This window comes from Muntiacus reevesi, chromosome 2 (assembly GCF_963930625.1).
Source record: "Muntiacus reevesi chromosome 2, mMunRee1.1, whole genome shotgun sequence".
Taxonomy (NCBI): domain Eukaryota; kingdom Metazoa; phylum Chordata; class Mammalia; order Artiodactyla; family Cervidae; genus Muntiacus; species Muntiacus reevesi.
In genome coordinates, this window is record NC_089250.1 from 199118378 (window position 1) to 199138229 (window position 19852).

The following is a 19852-nucleotide window of genomic DNA, read 5'->3' on the forward strand; positions in this document are numbered from 1 at the left end:
TACTCTCTGGTTCTGTGAGTTCAATACAGAGATCCCATCTGTAACTGAAATCATATAGTATCTATCTTTCTGTGCTTGGCAGATTTTACTCAGTCATAAAAAATGAATGAAGACCTGCCGTTTGGGACGACATGGGTGAACCTATAGGACATTATGTGAAGTGAAGCTACATGCCCATTTCTTCCAGTTAACAAATGGCAAAACTCACACTCAGCTCTCTGATTTCAAATCCCACACTCACAACCAGCCGCTACAGTAGCCCACTGCCCTCTGAACATCTCCATGTGGACGTATCAGGCAAGGAGGATTCTATTCTGGTTTCCATCTGGCACCTGGGGGACTCAAGACAAGTTCAGTATTTCACAAAGTAGAGATGAAAGAATAGCAACCACTGGGGAAACCTGCAGTAGAAGAGGCAGGCAGAGTTACCCTGTCTTCTCGCCATCACCCTGGGGAACACGCCAGAGCCCGAACCACTTGGAGGTTAACGCTCCAGGAAAGAGCCTGTGCTCAGACACTTTCATCAGCTTCCCTCCTTATAGAGCAGAGGTGAGAGCAGCCTTATCAGCTGGGAGACAGTCAAACCACTAGGGCACCAGGCAGGCTGGACTGAGGCGCCAGATGTTTACATGAGTTATCGGGGAAAGCCAGCTGCCCCGGCCATGAGGACCTTGATGACTGTCAGAGACAGGATTCAAGCATGGCCCCTCCTAGCAGAAGAGGAAGCCACCAGCCCCAGTGGGAAGCCAAGCTCCATCAGCCCCTCACACTGGGAAAATGGGAGCCCCCCTCACCCCTCGGGTTTACAGGGCTGTCAACTCCTTGAGGATCATGCCTATCTTTATATCCTGGCATACAGCAGGTGCTCAATAAATGTGTATCCAGTGAATGAGCACATGGCTGCATACCAGGCCCAGGAGAGGCATTGTCGACAGAGACTTGCTGGTGGTGAGCCCTGCCTTTTGTGACCTAACACTCTAGGGTGATGACAGATAATGTGTAAAAAATGAGTTATGTCTGTAGTGAGTCCCATGGAATCACAGGGATAACAAATACCTAACTTCTGGGAAGAGGGAGATAATAAAGGCACAGTCAGAGAAGGCTCTCTGGTGGAGGTGATGATGAGCTAAGGGCTAAGGCATGAAGTTCTGCCTGACCAGCTACAGAGGCTTCCCCCAGAGGCCACGACACATCAGAGGTCCCTTGGCATGAAAAATGCAGTTTCGGGGGAGAACTCTGAATAGTCCAGTCTGGCCAGAGCCCAAGATGGCCGTGGGCTGGGTTAAGTAGAGCCACCTAAATCCTGTTAAGGCCTTTATCCTGTGAGCAGTGAAGAATCACTGATGGGGTTCAAGCTGGGACTCGGCGTTTTCCTCCCAGGTCGCATCAGTGTAAGGATTCGAGCTGAGGACTTGGAAGGAGGGGGTTCTGAGATGCCAGAGGGGACGCAGGTGTGTGTTCACAGGTGCTGTGCCTATAATGGCCAGCACATGGAGGGTGAGCGGGTTTAGCAGGTTTAGTTTTAGAAGAACCTGTTTCTTGCAGGAAAGACTTTCCCCTCCCCTTCCGCTCCTAATTATCCCTCTGGAGACAGCAATGATTTTTTTTTTTTCTAAGGAGCCTGGTTGCCCAGCCAGGAGCTAATAAATCACTGAAGCCCCCAGGCAGCCAGGCCTTTTAGAGCACACTCATGGGGTGCACAGATTTAGCAGGAAAGGAAATCTTCCAGTGAACCCTTCCGGTGATAACTGGGGTAAGCCAGCCCCCAACACCACGTCCCCATGTGGACAATGGGGCCACAAAACCTGCCTCTCTTCTACTGAGTGGGTCAGAAAATGCCATTTCCAGAGAGTCTCAAACTGACAAGACAGTATTTGGATTTTTTTTTTTCTTTCTTCTTTTGGTAAGGGACACAGAAGTCTGTGATTTTTTTTCCCTCGGGCAGAAGACCTAAAATGGACTTTGGGGCACAGATCTCCACCAGCACACACAAATGTGCTACTTTCTCATTGTTCCAGACTAAAGCCTTGCCTTTATTTTTTAATTTTTTTTCTCTTCAGCAAATAATGACTTTGCCCCTACTAAGTGCCAGAACAACCAAGAAAAAGACAGACACCAGTGCTTTTCTCTTGGAACTTCCAGTCTATGATTGGGCTGGGGGAGGGCAGAGATATCCTTCAAATAAATATTTAATGTCTTAGGTAGCAATGAGTATGATCACATTACTTACAAGGGTGCATTTTATTAAGACTGCGCTTCCCAAGCTTTTCTGATCATGAGTCAGGAAGCAAGGGGCTCGTTAAAAATGCAGGCTCCTGGGCTGCACCCTAAACCCACTGAAGCTGAATATACTGAGACTCTTTTCGTCTAAGGAGAAATCACTTCTGAGCTACTGGATTGAAGACTCTGCAGCTAAAGGAACATGCAGTCCTCAACCATGGTTCTTAGCCCTGGGGGCCCCCTGGGATCAGCTGGGGAGCTTTAAAGTCAGAGGTGCCCAGGCCTCTGCACCCACCCAGAGATTCTGATTTAATTACTCTGGTTTGGTGGTATGGGACTTCCCAAGTGGCACTAGTGGTAAAGAACCTGCCTGCCAATGCAGAAGACATAAGAGATGAGGGTTTGATCCCTGAATCAGGAAGATCCTCTGGAAGAGGGCATGGCAACCCACTCTAGTATATTCTTGCCCAGAGAATCCAATGGACAAAAGAGGCTGGCAGGCTACAGTCCATAGGATGGCATAGAGTCGGACACAACTGAAGTGACTTAGCCCACATTAGCACATGTGGGGGTATTTATCACGTCCAGTTTGACTTCCCCACCTCCTCCCTCTCAGCCACAGTACAGATGACCACAGCCCTATCCTCTTTCAACATCAGAGGGAGCTTGGGCAAAGGACATTGCAGATGGCAAAACAGAAATGGCACAAGATCTGTTCCTTTCAGTCTCATTTTACCTTCTTATATTGGGAAGTTTTGGCTGAAGCAAAGCTTGAATTCTTCCTCAGCTCATGAACCTGAGTACATGTGGTCATGATGAAATTTTTTAAATGACACAGTGATCCCCTCACCCCAGGAGTGTCTGCTGGAACCTTCCTCTGCCCAGGTCCAGAATGAAAAAAAAAAAAGGCCAGGCTTCATAATTTCTGGTAACTTCTGAGGACTTGAGATGCTCAATAGGCATCTACCTTTGACACTAGATCTTTGATCAATTTATTGAGCACCTATGTTGTGCCAGACTCGTGCTAAGAAGGCAAAAATGAATAAGAAACATGCCCAAGATGCTGATGATCTCTTGATATAAATGGATGTGTACTTAGTAAGTACTACACAATGGGATGAGGTCTTAATAGCTGGATTCAGGAAGTGTCATGAAATTTTTTTTTCATTTTTTAAAATTTTTTAAAATTCATTAATTTATTTATTTTATTTTACAACATTGTATTGGTTTTGCCATACATTGACTTGAATCCACCATGGGTATACATGTGTTCCCCATCCTGAACCCCCCTCCCACCTCCCTCCCTATCCCAACCCTCTGGGTCATCCCAGTGCACCAGCCCCAAGCATCCTGTATGATGTATTGAACCTGGACTGGCGATTCATTTCACATAGGATAATTTACATGTTTCAATGCCCTTCTCCCATATCATCCTGCGCTTGCCCTCTCCCCCAGAGTCCAAAAGACTGTTCAATACATCTGTGTCTCTCTTGCTGTCTTGCATACAGGGTTATCATTCAGTTCAGTTTATTCGCTCAGTCATGTCCAACTCTTTGCGACCCCATGAATCGCAGCACGCCAGGCCTCCCTGTCCATCACCAACTCCCGGAGTTTACTCAAACTCATGCCCATTGAATCGGTGATGCCATCCAGCCATCTCATCCTCTGTCATCCCCTTCTCCTCCTGCCCCCAGTCCCTCCCAGCATCAGGGTCTTTTCCAATGAGTCAACTCTTCACATGAGGTGGCCAAAGTACTGGAGTTTCAGCTTCAGCATCAGTCCTTCCAATGAACACCCAGGACTGATCTCCTTTAGGATGGACTGGTTGGATCTCCTTGCAGCCCAAAGGACTCTCAAGAGTCTTCTCCAACACCATAGTTCAAAAGCATCAATTTTTTGGCGTTCAGCTTTCTTTACAGTCCAACTCTCACATCCATACATGACCACTGAAAAACCATAGCCTTCACCAGACGGATCTTTGTTGGCAAAGTAATGTCTCTGCTTTTTAATATGCTATCTAGGTTGATCATAACTTTCCTTGCAAGGAGTAAGCATCTCTTAATTTCATGGCTGCAGTCACCATCTGCAGTGATTTTGGAGCCCCAAAAAATAAAGTGTGACACTGTTTCTACTGTCTCCCCATCTATTTCCCATGAGGTGATGGGACCAGATGCCATGATCTTAGTTTTCTGAATGTTAAGCTTTAAGCCAACTTTTTCACTCTCCTCTTTCACTTTCATCAAGAGGCTTTTTAGTTCCTCTTCACTCTCTGCCATAAGCGTGGTATCATCTGCATATCTGAGGTTATTAATATTTCTCCCAGCAATCTTGATTCCAGCTTGTGCTTCTTCCAGACCAGCGTTTCTCATATACTCTGCATATAAGTTAAATAAGCAGGGTGACAATATACAGCCTTGACGTACTCCTTTTCCTATTTGGAACCAGTCTGTTGTTCCATGTCCAGTTCTAACTGCTGCTTCCTGACCTGCATACAGGTTTCTCAAGAGGCAGGTCAGGTGGTCTGGTATTCCCATCTCCTTCAGAATTTTCCACAGTTTATTGCGATCCACACAGTTGAAGGCTTTGGTGTAGTCAATAAAGCAGAAATAGATGTTTCTCTGGAACTCTCTTGCTTTTTCCATGATCCAGCAGATATTGGCAATTTGATCTCTGGTTCCTCTGCCTTTTCTAAAACCAGCTTGAACATCTGGAAGTTCTCAGTTCACGTATTGCTGAAGCCTGGCTTGGAGAATTTTGAGCATTACTTTACTAGCATGTGAGATGAGTGCAATTGTGCGGCAGTTTGAGCATACCATCTTTCTAAATTCCATATATATGCATTATTATATTGTATTGATGTTTTTCTTTCTGGCTTACTTCACTCTGTATAATAGACTCCAGTTTCATCCACCTCGTTAGAACTGATTCAAATGTATTCTTTTTAATGGCTGAGTAATATTCCATTGTGTATATGTACCACAGCTTTCTTATCCGTTCATCCACTGATGGGCATCTAGGTTGCTTCCATGTCCTGGCTATTATAAACAGTGCTGCGATGAACATTGGGGTGCATGTATCTCTTTCAGATCTGGTTTCCTCGGTGTATATGCCCAGAAGTGGGATTGCTGGGTCATATGGCAGTTCTATTTCCAGTTTTTTAAGAAATCTCCACACTGTTCTCCATAGTGGCTGTACTAGTTTGCATTCCCACCAACAGTGTAAGAGGGTTCCCTTTTCTCCACACCCTCTCCAGCATTTATTTCTTGTAGACTTTTGGATAGCAGCCATTCTGACTGGTGTGTAATGGTACCTTATTGTGGTTTTGATTTGCATTTCTCTGATAATGAGTAGTGTTGAGCATCTTTTCATGTGTTTGTTAGCCATCTGTATGTCTTCTTCGGAGAAATGTCTGTTTAGTTCTTTGGCCCACTTTTTGATTGGGTCTTATTTTTCTGGAATTGAGCTGCAGGAGTTGCTTGTATATTTTTGAGATTAATTCTTTGCCCGTTGCTTCATTTGCTATTATTTTCTCCCATTCTGAAGGCTGCCTTTTCACCTTGCTTATAGTTTCCTTTGTTGTGCAGAAGCTTTTAAGTTTCATTAGGTCCCATTTGTTTACTTTTGCTTTTATTTCCAATATTCTGGGAGGTGGGTCATAGAGGATCCTGCTGTGGTTTATGTCGGAGAGTGTTTTGCCTATGATTTCCTCTAGGAGTTTTATAGTTTCTGGTCTTACATTTAGATCTTTAATCCATTTTGAGTTTATTTTTGTGTATGGTGTTAGAAAGTGTTCTAGTTTCATTCTTTTACAAGTGGTAAGTGGTCATTCTTTTGACCAGCTTTCCCAGCACCACTTGTTAAAGAGATTGTCTTTTCTCCATTGTATATTCTTGCCTCCTTTGTCAAAGATAAGGTGTCCATAGGTGTGTGGATTTATCTCTGGGCTTTCTATTTTGTTCCATTGATCTATATTTCTGTCTTTGTACCAGTACCACGCTGTCTTGATGACTGTGGCTTTGTAGTAGAGGCTAAAGTCGGGCAGGTTGATTCCTCCAGTTCCATTATTCTTTCTCAAGATAGTTTTGGCTATTTGAGAGTTTTTGTATGAAATTATTTTTTAAAAAGCCTTCACAGAGGGTGTGAATTTTCCTTTGTATTTGGAAAGGTGAGTAGATGTTTGCCAGGGTGAAGGAGACCAGAAAGATGGTCCAGAGTCTTAAAAAAAAAAAAAATGAAAGGAAGGCATTTGTTTGGCAAGTGAATTTTGTGTTCAATATAGTTGTAAGCATCAGATTTCCAGGAGGTGGCAAGAGATTAATTCTGGAAAGGTAGACAGCAGCCCTGAGTACCAAGTCAAGGGATATGGGCTTTATTCAGAAGAATGGCTGATAGTTGACAAGATTGGATTTGTTTTATTTTTTTGTATTCTCAGTAGATATTTTATGAATCAAGATGCAAACATGAAAAACGTGGAGCCCAACATTCTTGGCAGATGCTTGCCTCTCTTCTTATGGAGAAAGAGGTTTACAACTCTCAGTATTGACTCATCTAAATATTTTATCACTGTCTGTGACTGCATTCATTCACTTTATTTTTTAAATTTTTATTGGAATATAGTTGTTTTACAATGTTGTGTTAGTCCTACTATACAGCAAAGTGAGTCAGCCATTACTTATACATGTATCCCCTCTTTTTGGATTTCCTTCTGCTTTAGGTCACCAGAGAGCAGAGTAGGTTTCCCTGAACTATACAGTAGGTTCCCATTAGTCACATTTACTCAAGAGTATGGATTTGCTTTAGCATGATTCCCTTGGTGGACACAGAATGCAGAATGGATTGAAAGGGAAAAGAAAGTAGAAGCACGGAGGTCAGAGAGAAATCTGTTGTCAGAGGAACAGATGACACCAGCCTGAGGTGTATGAATGGGACCAGGAGATGGGGGGAGACTTGAGAACTTATCAGGAACACAGACATTAGATGTAAGAAGGATGTGAGGTTTTTACACTCTGTGAGTGGATTCATGGTGATACCATCTATAAAAACAGGCAAAAGAGAGAAGTAAGCATGGGAGGAAAATGGCAAGTTCATTACCGAGACGAGATATCCCGTCCACAGAAAGTTGGACATTCCAGTCCAGAGTGTGGGGAACTTGGAGCTGCAGTTACAGACCTGTGAGGAGTAACGGCTTCCAGGTGGTGCTGAAGGCTAGGGAGGAATGGGGTCATCCAGGAAAATCAACGTAGAATAAGAGAAGTGGGAGATAGACCTCTGGGAAGGTTCTCAGTGATTTGGAGAGAGTTGAGAATGTGAAAAGGGGATGAGGGCTCCAGTGCATATCTGGATTAGATTGTTGGCTTCATGTGAGCCTTAGAAATATTGATGGAGACCTTACTTGTGCCATGGCTGTGGTAGTCTTTGCAGAGGGAGATGCAAATAAGGTGCACCTGCCCTGCCTTGTGCAGTTTATAATCAAGATGGGGTGAGCTTAGCTTAGCATAGCTTCCACAGAGAGGAAACCAGATTGTATAAGGCACATTAGAATTCTTGGGTTCCAAGCAACAGAAATGGACTCTGATTAACTTCAAGTAGTAAAACAAATCTCTTAGAAAGATGTGCAGTAACTTATAGAACTACAGAGGAAGGTGGGCAAACCAGGTCTGGGAAAGGGAAGAACCAAGAGAGCTGAGGGGTTTGGTAAGAGAGACTGCAGGGGAGGCTCCTCCAAGCTCCTGTGTCTGGCTGAGAGATTCAGTCCACTTTCCGTCTTCATGATACACTTTTTGTCAATCACGCACCCTCTCCTTGGACTGCTAAGAGTTTATCCAAAATAGGGGTGGTTCCTTTAAAAGAAATCTGGGACCTACTACCAGATGTGGTGGAAATTGTTGCTGAGCAGGTTAAAAAAACAGATGGGCAGTAAGTCCAAATGGTAAGTGTTAGACCACTCTTTCTGTAATTTTTGCAGAGCCACACAGAAACAAAAGGAGACTGAAGCTTAAAAGGGTTATGGGGGTGAGAGAAAAGTCCAGCTGTTTGTTAGCAGCTGGAAACAAATCAGCAAAATTTGAACAATAGCATGAGGAGGAAAAATGAGCCTTAAGGAAAAGACTAATACCCCCTTCCCACCACAGATCAGAGAGGTGTGTATCCATAGGGTCTCCTTGTGTGTTACCATCACACAGGCCTCTATTCCAGTGACCTAATGAGAAATAAATATGTAAGGTGTCCTTTGGTGGAATAGAGAAAATTTGAAGTACACGTTTGACTCATGGTGTGATGATCCGTGCATGATATTGTTTACAGTGTGGTATTTATGTCTTCCTTAGTAATTGTAATTTGGTTTTGTAGCTGATATGCTAATTAGGAAGGGTGGAACTTCACTTTAATGCACAGCTCGGGGAGTGATGTGACACCCTGAAGATCACTGGAATAGGTCAGAATTTTCCAAATTGGTAGCAGAGAGAGGTGTTAATTGGAACTCCTGGCAAAAGTTCATAGCTCCTTAGCCAGATAAGCTTGGGAAATGCTGCAACCTGTTTTCTTCTGTTGGATATTCATTGACGTATAAAAGGATATTGCAAAGAAATATGTTTAATGGTTTATCAGGTCAACTTTTGTGTGTTGAAGGCCTTATACCCCCATAAGGCTTGGAAAGTCCCTTAATTTAAATGCACTGTCACAGATATGTAATTTCATCTACTCTGTCATTAAGGCCAACACCTCATTACAATGTGTTCCAAAATCATAAAATAATGCAGACAGATTTCTAAGAAAATCCAAAGAATTCTATTCAGGTGCACCTGTGATTATTTGCTAAGAATGATATCCTCAGTATTAATAAATACTATCAAAATTTTCAACCCATCAAGGTCTGTTACAGACTTTGGGCCTAGCAGCAAAATATTGGTTGTATTAGCTTCTCAGTTGCAAAAAGAACTTGAAGATTCAAGGGGGAAATGGGAGGTTTGTACGAAAGGCAGGAGGGTCGGGGGCTGGGGAGAGGGATCTGAGAGCATAGGTGGGCAGGTGAGCCCCTGTGTAACTTGTCCTCTGAGACTAATGGTGGTGGTGGTGGTGGCGATGTGAAGACGATGCTATGGAAGTGATTGCTTCCTGGGCCCAGAGAAGGTTTAGAAGAAAGTGAAATAAAAAAGAAAGTGAAATCAGATGAATTTGAAGATCAGGTACAATGAATCTGAGGCTATGGTAAAGACAGAAAGAAAGAAGGTTATGGTCTGTGTTTATTGCCTGTGGCCACCATGACAAACACCCTGAAAGGAGGTGTCTTAAAACAATGGAGATTTATTCTTTCAGGTTTGCAAGCCAGAATCCTTAAAAGCAAATTGTCAGCAGGGTTGGTTCATCCTGGAGGCTCTGAGGAAGAATCTACTCTATGCTTCTCTCCTGGCTTCTGCTGGCTGCTAACAATGCTTGCCATTTCTTGGCTTGTAGACATATCACTGCATGCTCTGCCTTCATCCTCACATCTCCTCTTCTCTGTGTCTCTTCTCTCCTTCTCTTCTCTTCTAAGGATATTCCTTACAAGGAACCCTAATCCAAGATGATCTCATCTCGAGATCCTTAATTTACTTCCTTTTGCACAAACTCTATTTTCAAATAAGGTCCCATTCATAGGTTCTGGGTGAATGTATCTTTTGGAAGATCATCATTCAATCCATGACATAGCCCTAGAGTAGAATTTCAGAGTGACTCTTTTCAGAATTAGGGCAATTCCAAGGACAAACCCTAGCATATGGGCATGAGGAAGAGTTTGCTAAAAGGGAAGAGAAAATGGAGATATTTGGCCAACGACCTGTGAGGCCAGGTTATTGAAGAGATGACTATGGGGCTGGGACAAAGAAGACTAGACACCAGGTGCCTCTATTCCATAGGACTGTGAAGCTGCCTGCTGTGAGGTCTGGGAAGCCATAGTGTTAGGAATAGGTGAAGGGTGGGACTTCCTTGGTGGTTCAGTGGTTAAGGCTCTACACTTCCAATGCAGGGGGCATGGGTTTGATCCCTGGTCAAGGAACTAAGATCCCACATGCTGTGCAGCACAACCAAAAATAGATAAATAAACAAAATAAATAGTTTTAAACAAATAAATAGGGAGTGGGGGAAGGGTGGTTGTGTATTAGTGGTTCTCACCTTTATTTTCACATTGAAATAATATGAGGAGCTTCAGAACCCACCCCCAAATATTTTTAATCAGTTAGTCTAGAATAGGGCTCAGACATCTGTGTATTTTTTCTTATTGAAGAAAAATTGCTTTACAGAATTTTGTCATTTTCTGTCAAACCTCAACATGAATCAGTCATAGGTATACATATATCTCCTCCCTTCTGAACCTCCCTCCCAACTCCTTCCCCATCCCACCCCTCTAGGTTGATACAGAGCCCCTGTTTGAGTTTCCTGAGCCATACAGCAAATTACCATTGGCTATCTATTTTACATATGGTTATATAAGTTTCCATGTTACTCTTTCCATACATCTCACCCTCTTCTCCCCTCTCCTCATATCCATCAGTCTGTTTTCTATGTCTGTTTCTCTATTGCTGCCCTGTAATTAAAGCCTTCAGTAACATTTTTCTAGATTCCATATATGTGCATTAGAATATGATATTTATCTTCCTCTTTCTACTCACTTCACTCTGTATAATAGGTCCTAGGTTCATCCACTTCATCAGAACTGACTCAAATATGTTCCTTTTTATGGCTGAGGCCACCTGATGCAAAGAACTTACTCATTTGAAAAGACCCTGATGCTGGGAAAGATTGAGGGCAGGAGGAGAAGGGGACGACAGAGGATGAGAAGGTTGGATGGCGTCACCGACTCAATGGACATGGGTTTGGGTGAACTACGGGAGTTGGTGATGGACAGGGAGGCCTGGCGTGCTGCAGTCCATGGGGTCACAAAGAGTCGGACATGACTGAGTGACTGAACTGAACTGAATATTCCATTGTGTATATGTACCACAGCTTCTTTACCCATTCATCTGTCAGTGGACATCTAGGTTGCTTCCATGTTCTAGTTATTGTAAATAGTGCTTCAGTGAACAATGGAATACATGTGTCTTTTTCAATTTTGGTTTCCTCAGGTATAAGCCTAGGAGTGAGATTGCTGGGTCATATGGTGGTTTTATTCCTAGTTTTTTAAGAAATCGTCATACTGTCTTCTGTAGTGGCTGTATCAATTTACATTCCCACCTACAGTGTAAGAGCATTCCCTTTTCTCCACACCCTTTCCAGCATTTATTGTTTGCAGACTTTTTGATGATGGCCATTCACACAGGTGTGAAGTGATATCTCATTGTAGTTTTGATTTGCATTTCTCTATTAATGAAAGATGTTGAGCATCTTTTCATGTGTTTGTCAGCCATCTGTATGTCTTCTTTGGAGAAATGTCTGTTTAGGTCTTTCTCCCACTTTTTGATTGGGTTGTTTGTTTTTCTGGCATTCAGTTGTATGAGCTGCTTGTATATTTTGGAAATTAATCCTTTGTCAGTTTCATTTGCTATTATTTTCTCCCCTTCTGAGGGTTGTCTTTTCACCTTGCTTATAGTTTCCTTTCCTGTGCAAAAGGTTTTGAGTTTAATCAGGTCCCACTTGTTTACTTTTGTTTTTATTTACATTACTCTAGGAGGTGTGTCATAGAGGATCTTGCTTTATGTCATCAAGTATCTGCCTATGTTTTCATCTAAGGGTCTTATAGTTTCTGGTCTTACATTTAGGTCTTTAATCCATTTTGAGTTTCTCTTTGTGTATGGTGTTAGGAAGTGTTCTAATTTCATTCTTCTACACATAACTGTCCAGTTTTCCCAGCACTGCTTATTGAAGAGGCTGCCTTTGCCCCATTGTATAGTCTTGCCTCCTTTGTCAGAAACAAGGTACCCTTGGGTGCATGGGTTTATTTCTGGGCTTTCTATCTTGTTCCATTAGTATATGTTTCTGTTTTTGTGCCAGTACCATACTGTCTTCATGACTGTAGTTTTGTAGTATAATCTGAGGTCAGGAAGGTTGATTCCTCCAGCTTCATTCTTCTTTCTCAAGACTGCTTTGGCTATTTGGGGTCTTTTGTATTTCCATATGAATTGTGAATTTTTTTGTTCTAGTTCTGTAAAAAATGCCATTTGTAATTTGATAGGGATTACACTGAATCTGTAGATTGCATTTGGTAGTGTAGTCATTTTCACAATATTGATTCATCCTACCCAGGAACGTGGAATATCTCTCCATCTTTTTATGTCATCTTTGATTTCTTTCATCAATGTCTTATAATTTTCTGTGTGCAGTTCTTTTGTCTCCTTAGGTAAATTTATTCCTAGATATTTAACTTCTTTTTGTTGCTATTGTAAATGGGATTGATTCCTTAATTTCTCGTTCTGATTTTTCATTGTTAGTATATAGAAATACAAGTGATTTCTATGTATTGATTTTGTATCCTGCAACTTTACTAAATCCACTGATTAGCTCTAGTAATTTTCTGATACTATCTTTAGGGTTTTCTATGTACAGTATCATGTCATCTGCAAACAGTGACAGTTTTACTTCTTTTTTTCCAATCTGAGTTCTTTTTATTTCTTTTTCTTCTCTGATTGCTGTAGCTAGGACTTCCCGAACTAAGTTGAATAATATTGGTGGAAGTGAACACCCTTGTCTTGTTCCTGATCTTAAGGGGGAATGCTTTCAGTTTTTCACCTTTGAGAATAATGTTTCCTGTAGGTTTATCAGATATGGCCTTTACTATATTGAGGTAGGTTCCTTCCAAGCCGATTTTTTGAAGAGTTTTAATCATAAAAACGGGTGCTGAATTTTGTCAAAGGCTTTTTCTGCATCTATTGAGATTATCATATGGTTTTTATCTTTCAGTTTGTTAATATAATGTGTCACATTAATTGATTTGCATATATTGAAGAATCCTTGCATTCCTGAAGTAAACCCAACTTGATCATGGTGTATGAGCTTTTTGATGTGTTGCTTAATTCTGTTTGCTAGAATCTTGTTGAGGATTTTTACATCTGTGTTCATCAGTGATATTGGCCTGTAGTTTTCTTTTTTTGTGTTGTCTTTGTCTGGTTTTGGTATCAGGGTGATAGTGGCCTTGCAGAATGAGCTTGGGAGTGTTCCTTCCTCTGAATTTTTTTGGAAGAGTTTTAGAAGGATAGGCATTAGCTCTTCTCTAAATGTTTGATAGAATTCTCCTGTGAAACCATCTGTTCCTTGGCTTTTGTTTTTTGGGAGATTTTTGATCACAGCTTCAATTTCAGTGCTTGTAATTGGATTGTTCATAATTTCTATTTCTTCTCAGTTCAGTCTAGAAAGATTGAACTTTTCTAAGAATCTGTCCATTTATTTCAGGTTATCCATTTTATTGCCATATAGTTGTTTATAGTAGTCTCTTTTAATCCTTTGTATTTCTGCCTTGTCTGTTGTAAGCTCTCCTTTTTCATTTCTAATTTTGTTGACTTGATTCTTTTCTCTTTCTTTCTTGATGAGTCTAGCTAAAGGTTTGTCAGTTTTGTTTATCTTCTCAAAGAACCAGCTTTTAGTTTTATTAATCTTTACTTTTGTTTCTTTCATTTCTTTTTCATTTATTTCTGCTCAGATCTTTATGATTTCTTTCTTTGTATTAATTTTGGGGGGTTTTTGTCCTTCTTTTTCCAATTGTTTTAGGTGTAAAGTTAGGTTGTCTAGTCAATGTTTTTCTTGTTTCTTGAGGTAGGATTGTATTGCTATAAACTTCCCTCTTAGGACTGCTTTGCTGCATCCCATAGGTTTTGAGTTGTCATGTTTTCATTGTCATTTGTTTCTAGAAATTTTTTGATTTCCCTTTTGATTTCTTCAGTAACCTGTTGGTTATTTAGAAACGTGTTGTTTAATCTCCATGCATTTGTGTTTCTTACAGTTTTTTCTTGTAATTGATATCTATTCTCATAGCATTGTGGTTGGAGAAAATGCTTGATACTATTTCAATTTTCTTAAGTTTACTGAGGTTTGATTTGTGACCCATGTGGTCTATCCTGGAGAATGTTCCACGTGCACTTGAGAAGAAGGTGTATTCTTCTGCATTTGGATGGAATGTCCTGAAGACATCAATGAGATCCATCTCATCTAATGTATCATTTAAGACTTGTGTTTCCTTATTAATTTTTGGTTTCGATGATCTGTCCATTGCTGTGAGTGTGGTGTTAAAGTTTCCTACTATTATTGTGTTACTGTCAATCTCTCCTTTTATGTCTTTTAGTGTTGTCTTATGTATTGAGGTGCTCCTATGTTGGGTGCATAAATATTTACAATTGTTATGTCTTCCTCTTGGGTTGATCCCTTGATCATTATGTAGTGTCTTTCCTTATCTCTTGTAATCTTCTTTATTTTAAGGTCTGTTTTGTCTGATATGACGATTACTACTCTAGCTTTCCTTTGCTTCTCATTTGCACGGGATATATTTTTCCATCCTCTCACTTTCAGTCTATATGTGTCTTGAGATCTGAAGTGGGTTTCTGGTAGACAGTATATATATGGGTCTTGTTTTTATATCCATTCAGCCAGTCTGTGTCTTTTGGTTGGAACATTTAATCCATTTACATTTAAAGTAATTATTGATACATATGTTCCTATTGCCATTTTCTTAATTGTTTGGAGTTGATTTTGTAGATCTTTTTTCTTCTCTTGTATTTCTTGACTATAGAAGTCCCTTTAACATTTGTTGTAAAGCTGGTTTGATAATACTGAATTCGCTTAACTTTTGCTTGTCTGAAAAGCTTTTTATTTCTCCATCAGTTTTGAATGAGATCCTTTCTGGGTACAGTAAGCTTGGCTGTAGATTTTTCCCTTTCAGTACTTTAAATATATCCTGCCATTCTCTTCTGGCCTGCAGAGTTTCTGCTGAAACATCAACTGTTAAGCCTATGGGGTTTCCCTTGTAGTTACTTATTGCTTCTCCCTTGCTGCTTTTAATATTCTTTCTTTGTGTTTAGTCTTTGTTAATTTGATTAGTATGTGCCTTGGTATGTTTCTCCTTGGTTTTATCCTGTAAGGGACTCTTTGCGCCTCTTGGATTGATTGACTATTTCCTTTTCCATATTTGGGAAATTTTCAACTATAATCACTTCAAAAATTTTCTCATACCCTCTCTTTTTCTCTTCTTCTGGAACCCCTCCCTATATTTCAAATGTTGGTGCATTTGATATTGTCCCAGAGGTTCAGTTCTTTTCATTCTTTTTACTTTATTCTGCTCTTCAGAAGTTATTTCCACCATTTTATCTTCCAGCTCACTGATTGACTCTTCTGCCTCAGATATTGTGCTATTGATTCCTTCTAGAATATTTTTAATTTCAGTAATTGTGTTATTTGTCTCTGCATGTTTATTATTTAGTTCTTCTAGGTCTTTGTTAATTGATTCTTGCATTTTCTCCATTTTTTTGTCAAGGTTTTTTATCATCTTTACTATCATTATTCTGAATTCTTTTTCAGGTAGTTTGCCTATTTCCTCTTCATTAATTTGGACTAGTTTGTTCCTTCACTTGTGTAGTATTTCTCTGCTTTTTCATTTTTTTTTTTTTTTTTTTTTTACCTTATTGTGTTTGAGGTCTCCTTTTCCCAGGCTTCAAGGTTGAATTATTTCTTCTTTTTTGTTTCTGCCCTCCTAAGGTTGGTTCAGTGGTTTGTGTAAGCTATACATAGGGTGAGATTTGTGCTGAGTTTTTGTTTGTTTGTTTGTTTTTCCTCTGATGGGCAAGGGTGAGTGAAGTGGTAATCCTGTCTGCTGATGATTGGGTTTATATTTTTGTTTTGTTTGTTGTTTGGATGCAGCATCCTGCATAGGGTGCTACTGGTGGTTGGGTGATGCCAGGTCTTGTATTCCAGTGGTTTCCTGTGTGTGAGTTCTCATTATCTGATACCCCCTACGGTTAGTTCTCTCGTAGTCTAGGGTCTTGGAGTCAGTGCTCCCACTCCAAAGGCTCAGGGCTTGAGCTTGAGTTTTGCGTGAGTCCATATTATTATTTTCTGCTGGTTGGGTACCCCTGTCTGTGCTCAGTTGGTATTCTGCATGTACTTCTGTGTCTGAAGGTGTATTCCTGATGCATCTGTGGAGAGAGATGCACTCCATGTCCACCTACTCCTCTGCCATCTTGTTCTCCGCCTGGATGCTTACTCAGTTTTGAACTGAGTTGGAAGCTATCAAGTTTCTGAAGAGATTACAGAACACCTATCTCAGCAGGGCTGGGTTTGTTGTTAATGAATCTCTACAAACAAAATCCGAGTCTGTCAACTGGTAGACGTTTACCTGTTCCTTTTCTCAGCTGCCCAGTGCTGGGGGGCAGCCAGGCCACTGCAGGGAATCTTGAAGGAAAGAATCTCAGGACAAATGGTCCCAGCTGCTGCTAGGGACTTGCCCCAATATTCCTTGATCAGGATCAGTTAGCCACGAGCAGCAAGTCTTCTGGCTGGCTAAGCCAAATTGATATTGAGTCCAAGCTTGCTCTGCTCGCTGCACGACAGGCCAGTGAATCTGAGAGATGAGGGGCTGAGGCAAGAAAGAGACTTTATTCGGGGGCCAACTGATCAAGAAGATGGCAGGCTAGCACCTCAAAAGAACCACCTTCCTTTTTTCTTTTTTTCTTTAATTGGGTGATCTAATGTGCAGCCAGGATTAAGAAAAACTTTGCTGTCATTGTTCACTCACTAAGTCATGTGTCCGACTCTTTGCAGCCCCATGAACTGCAGTATGCCAGGTTCCTCTATTCTTCACTATATAAGAAAAACTAGTTAAGGATAAAACACAACCTTCCCGAAAGAAGTAGCAACTGGGAGCCAGAGGTGTTCCGTTTCACGAGGACCTGAAAGAGATACCCTTGAGAAGGAGACATCAGCTTGTCCCACCATCCTCCCTTAAACCTTAAGCAGAACCAGGAAATTAAGAAGACAGCAAGAGGTTGCATTACTGGGCTTCCAACTGAGCCCCTCCTGGCACCTGAAATTCTGTGCTTCCTCAGTCTTTTACCACGGATATATTTCAGATATATTTCAGCAGGAAAAGACATCAGAACTCGGTTTCAAAAACACATGCTATTCCTACAAAACATGCCTTTCCTCTCCCCAAAAGACTTTCTTAATATATTTGGAGAGGTATCTTATGCCAGAACAATATTCAGTGGCTTCCTTTGTATTTTTTTTGAATATGTAATAAACACAATAAAGATTTCAAGCAGTGTAAAAGATTACACAATAAAAAGTAATTCTCATTTATCCCTGACCTCCCTGCTCTGCTCCCACTCAAGGCCCCTCCCCATAAGCAATTACTTTTATTGGTTTCTTGGTATCTTTCCCCAGATAAACAAGCTGTGTCTTGCCTTTTTTCATTTAAGCACTAAATCTTGGAAATCATTCCATAACAGTACACACAGATCTACCCAACTGTATTAATTGGCTATTCCATCATGTATCTAACCCATACTGATGGACATTTAGATTGGTTCTTGTCTTAAACAGTTAAAGACTTTGAAAAAAGGGTCAACAAGAGTTAAAACAGGTGCTTCATCAGATGAGAACAGGCGAGGCTCAAATGTCACAGAGGAGAAGGTGGGGTTCCCCAGGGGAGCTGGGTGGAGGGAAGTGATCTCCCGGGGGCCCTCAGAATAGCTTTGGCTGATCATATGCATTTCTGCCCCACAGGAGCCTCATGCCTCGGACCCTCGAGAGTCAGATCACACTGGAAAAGACTCCCAGCTATTTTGTCACTCAAGAGGCTCCTCGCCGGATCTTCAACATGTCCCGAGACACCAAGCTGATCGTGGTTGTACGGAACCCTGTGACCCGTGCCATCTCGGATTACACCCAGACGCTCTCCAAGAAGCCGGACATCCCTACGTTCGAGGGCCTCTCGTTCCGCAACCGCACGCTGGGCCTGGTGGACGTGTCCTGGAACGCCATCCGCATCGGCATGTACGCGCTGCACCTGGAGAGCTGGCTGCGTTACTTCCCGTTGGCTCAGATCCACTTCGTCAGCGGTGAGCGGCTCATCACCGACCCGGCCGGCGAGATGGGGCGCGTCCAGGACTTCCTGGGCATCAAGAGGCTCATCACGGACAAGCACTTCTATTTCAACAAGACCAAAGGATTCCCTTGCTTGAAAAAAACAGAATCGAGCCTCTTGCCTCGATGCCTGGGCAAATCCAAAGGCAGAACTCATGTACAGATCGACCCTGAAGTGATAGACCAACTCCGGGAATTTTATAGACCATATAATATTAAATTTTATGAAACTGTTGGGCAGGACTTTAGGTGGGAATGAGCCAAGGAGATTCAGGGCTCTTCCGCTAGTCTCTTCCATGAGGTTTGCCCTGAAAGCCTCTGACCCTCTTCCCTCAGTGAATCCAGGCTCCAGCCCCTCTTGCCCTCTTGGGTTCCATTCTCTTGGAATGGGGAAGCCCAGCTAAAGGCCAGGAGACCAATGTGTGTGTGTGTGGGGGGGGGTCCCTGCCACTAGTTCTCCCCAGTCTGTCCAGGCAAAGTTGATCTATTTCTGGCATGTCCAGTCAGTTCCTAATAGTTTCCTTTCAGCCCGTAAGAGGCCTTGGGAAATTGTTTTAGGAAGCACAGATCTTCTGATTATAGATACATATTATAAGTGGTGATGGTTCTGTTGCTATGAACAAAGCAGTCTGTCCCGTCACCATCCACCCTGGAGCAGGCTTGTTAATTCCGAGTGGCATGTACCTCCCTTCTGAGCTTAACTCTCTGGAGCCGCCCTGGGTGATGGATGGGGACCAACCTCGTCCTCCTGACCTTAGCAGCTCGTGCAGAGATTGTGGAGCTGGAAGTGTTCCCCCTGGCCACCCTTAGGAGACAGACCCTTTGCTGATGAAATAAACCAGTGATTTCAAAGCCTGTGGTTTCAACGCTGCTTGAAGGGGAACTGTCTTTGAAAAACACCCTGTGATCCTCCCTGCTCCCTGTGGACAAAAGCACATAATTCTGCTGTTACGGGTACTTTCCTCACGCGAGCTTTCATGTTCAGCATGCAATGGAATCATGCTTGTCCATGTGAAATAAACACGGCTCTCTCGTGTCCTTGTGGCTGGGCTTTTCTCTGAGTCAGGCCTGGGACATGGCTCATTCTTCCAGTTCCTCCCAGCAAGGTGGGGCTGTGCTGGGGATGGTGTGGGAGGGCAGTGAGAGGAGAAGCAAGGAGGTGGGGGAAGGAGAAGAGGTTCTTGCTGACAAAGGCTGGGGAGACCTGTGGGGGCATCCTCTTCCTGAAACACAGTCTGATGGTGTCAGCTCTCCGCGTAAGTTTTACATCTGAAGTGAAGCCAAACTAGAGGCTGACAGGACATCAGACATGTTTTTGCTTGGCCAGCTTGACATTTTGAAATAATTTCCCCCATTACGAACTTGGGAGTATTCATATAAAATATGGATTTCCAGCTTCTTTAAAAAAATTTTTTTATTGGAGTGTAGTTGATTTACAGTGTTGTGTTCATTTCTACTCTACAGCAAAATGAATCATATATATATGTGGGTGTATATATATATATATATGCCCACTCCTTTTTTAGATTTTTTCCCCATATAGGTCATTACAGAGTATTTGAATAGAGTTCCCTGTACTATACAGTAGGTCCTTTAT

The 19852-nt window shown here is 42.0% G+C and overlaps 1 protein-coding gene across 1 annotated transcript in view; it reads left to right on the forward strand.

The window, feature by feature from the left end:
* Nucleotides 1-18721, forward strand: part of HS3ST2 (heparan sulfate-glucosamine 3-sulfotransferase 2) — a 109785-nt gene extending 91064 nt beyond the window's left edge. The window contains exon 2 of the mRNA XM_065920322.1: nt 17896-18721. Coding sequence (XP_065776394.1) covers nt 17896-18514 — 619 coding nt within the window. The 3' untranslated portion in view covers nt 18515-18721. The remainder of the gene's footprint in view (nt 1-17895) is intronic.
* Nucleotides 18722-19852: the final 1131 nt, after the last annotated feature.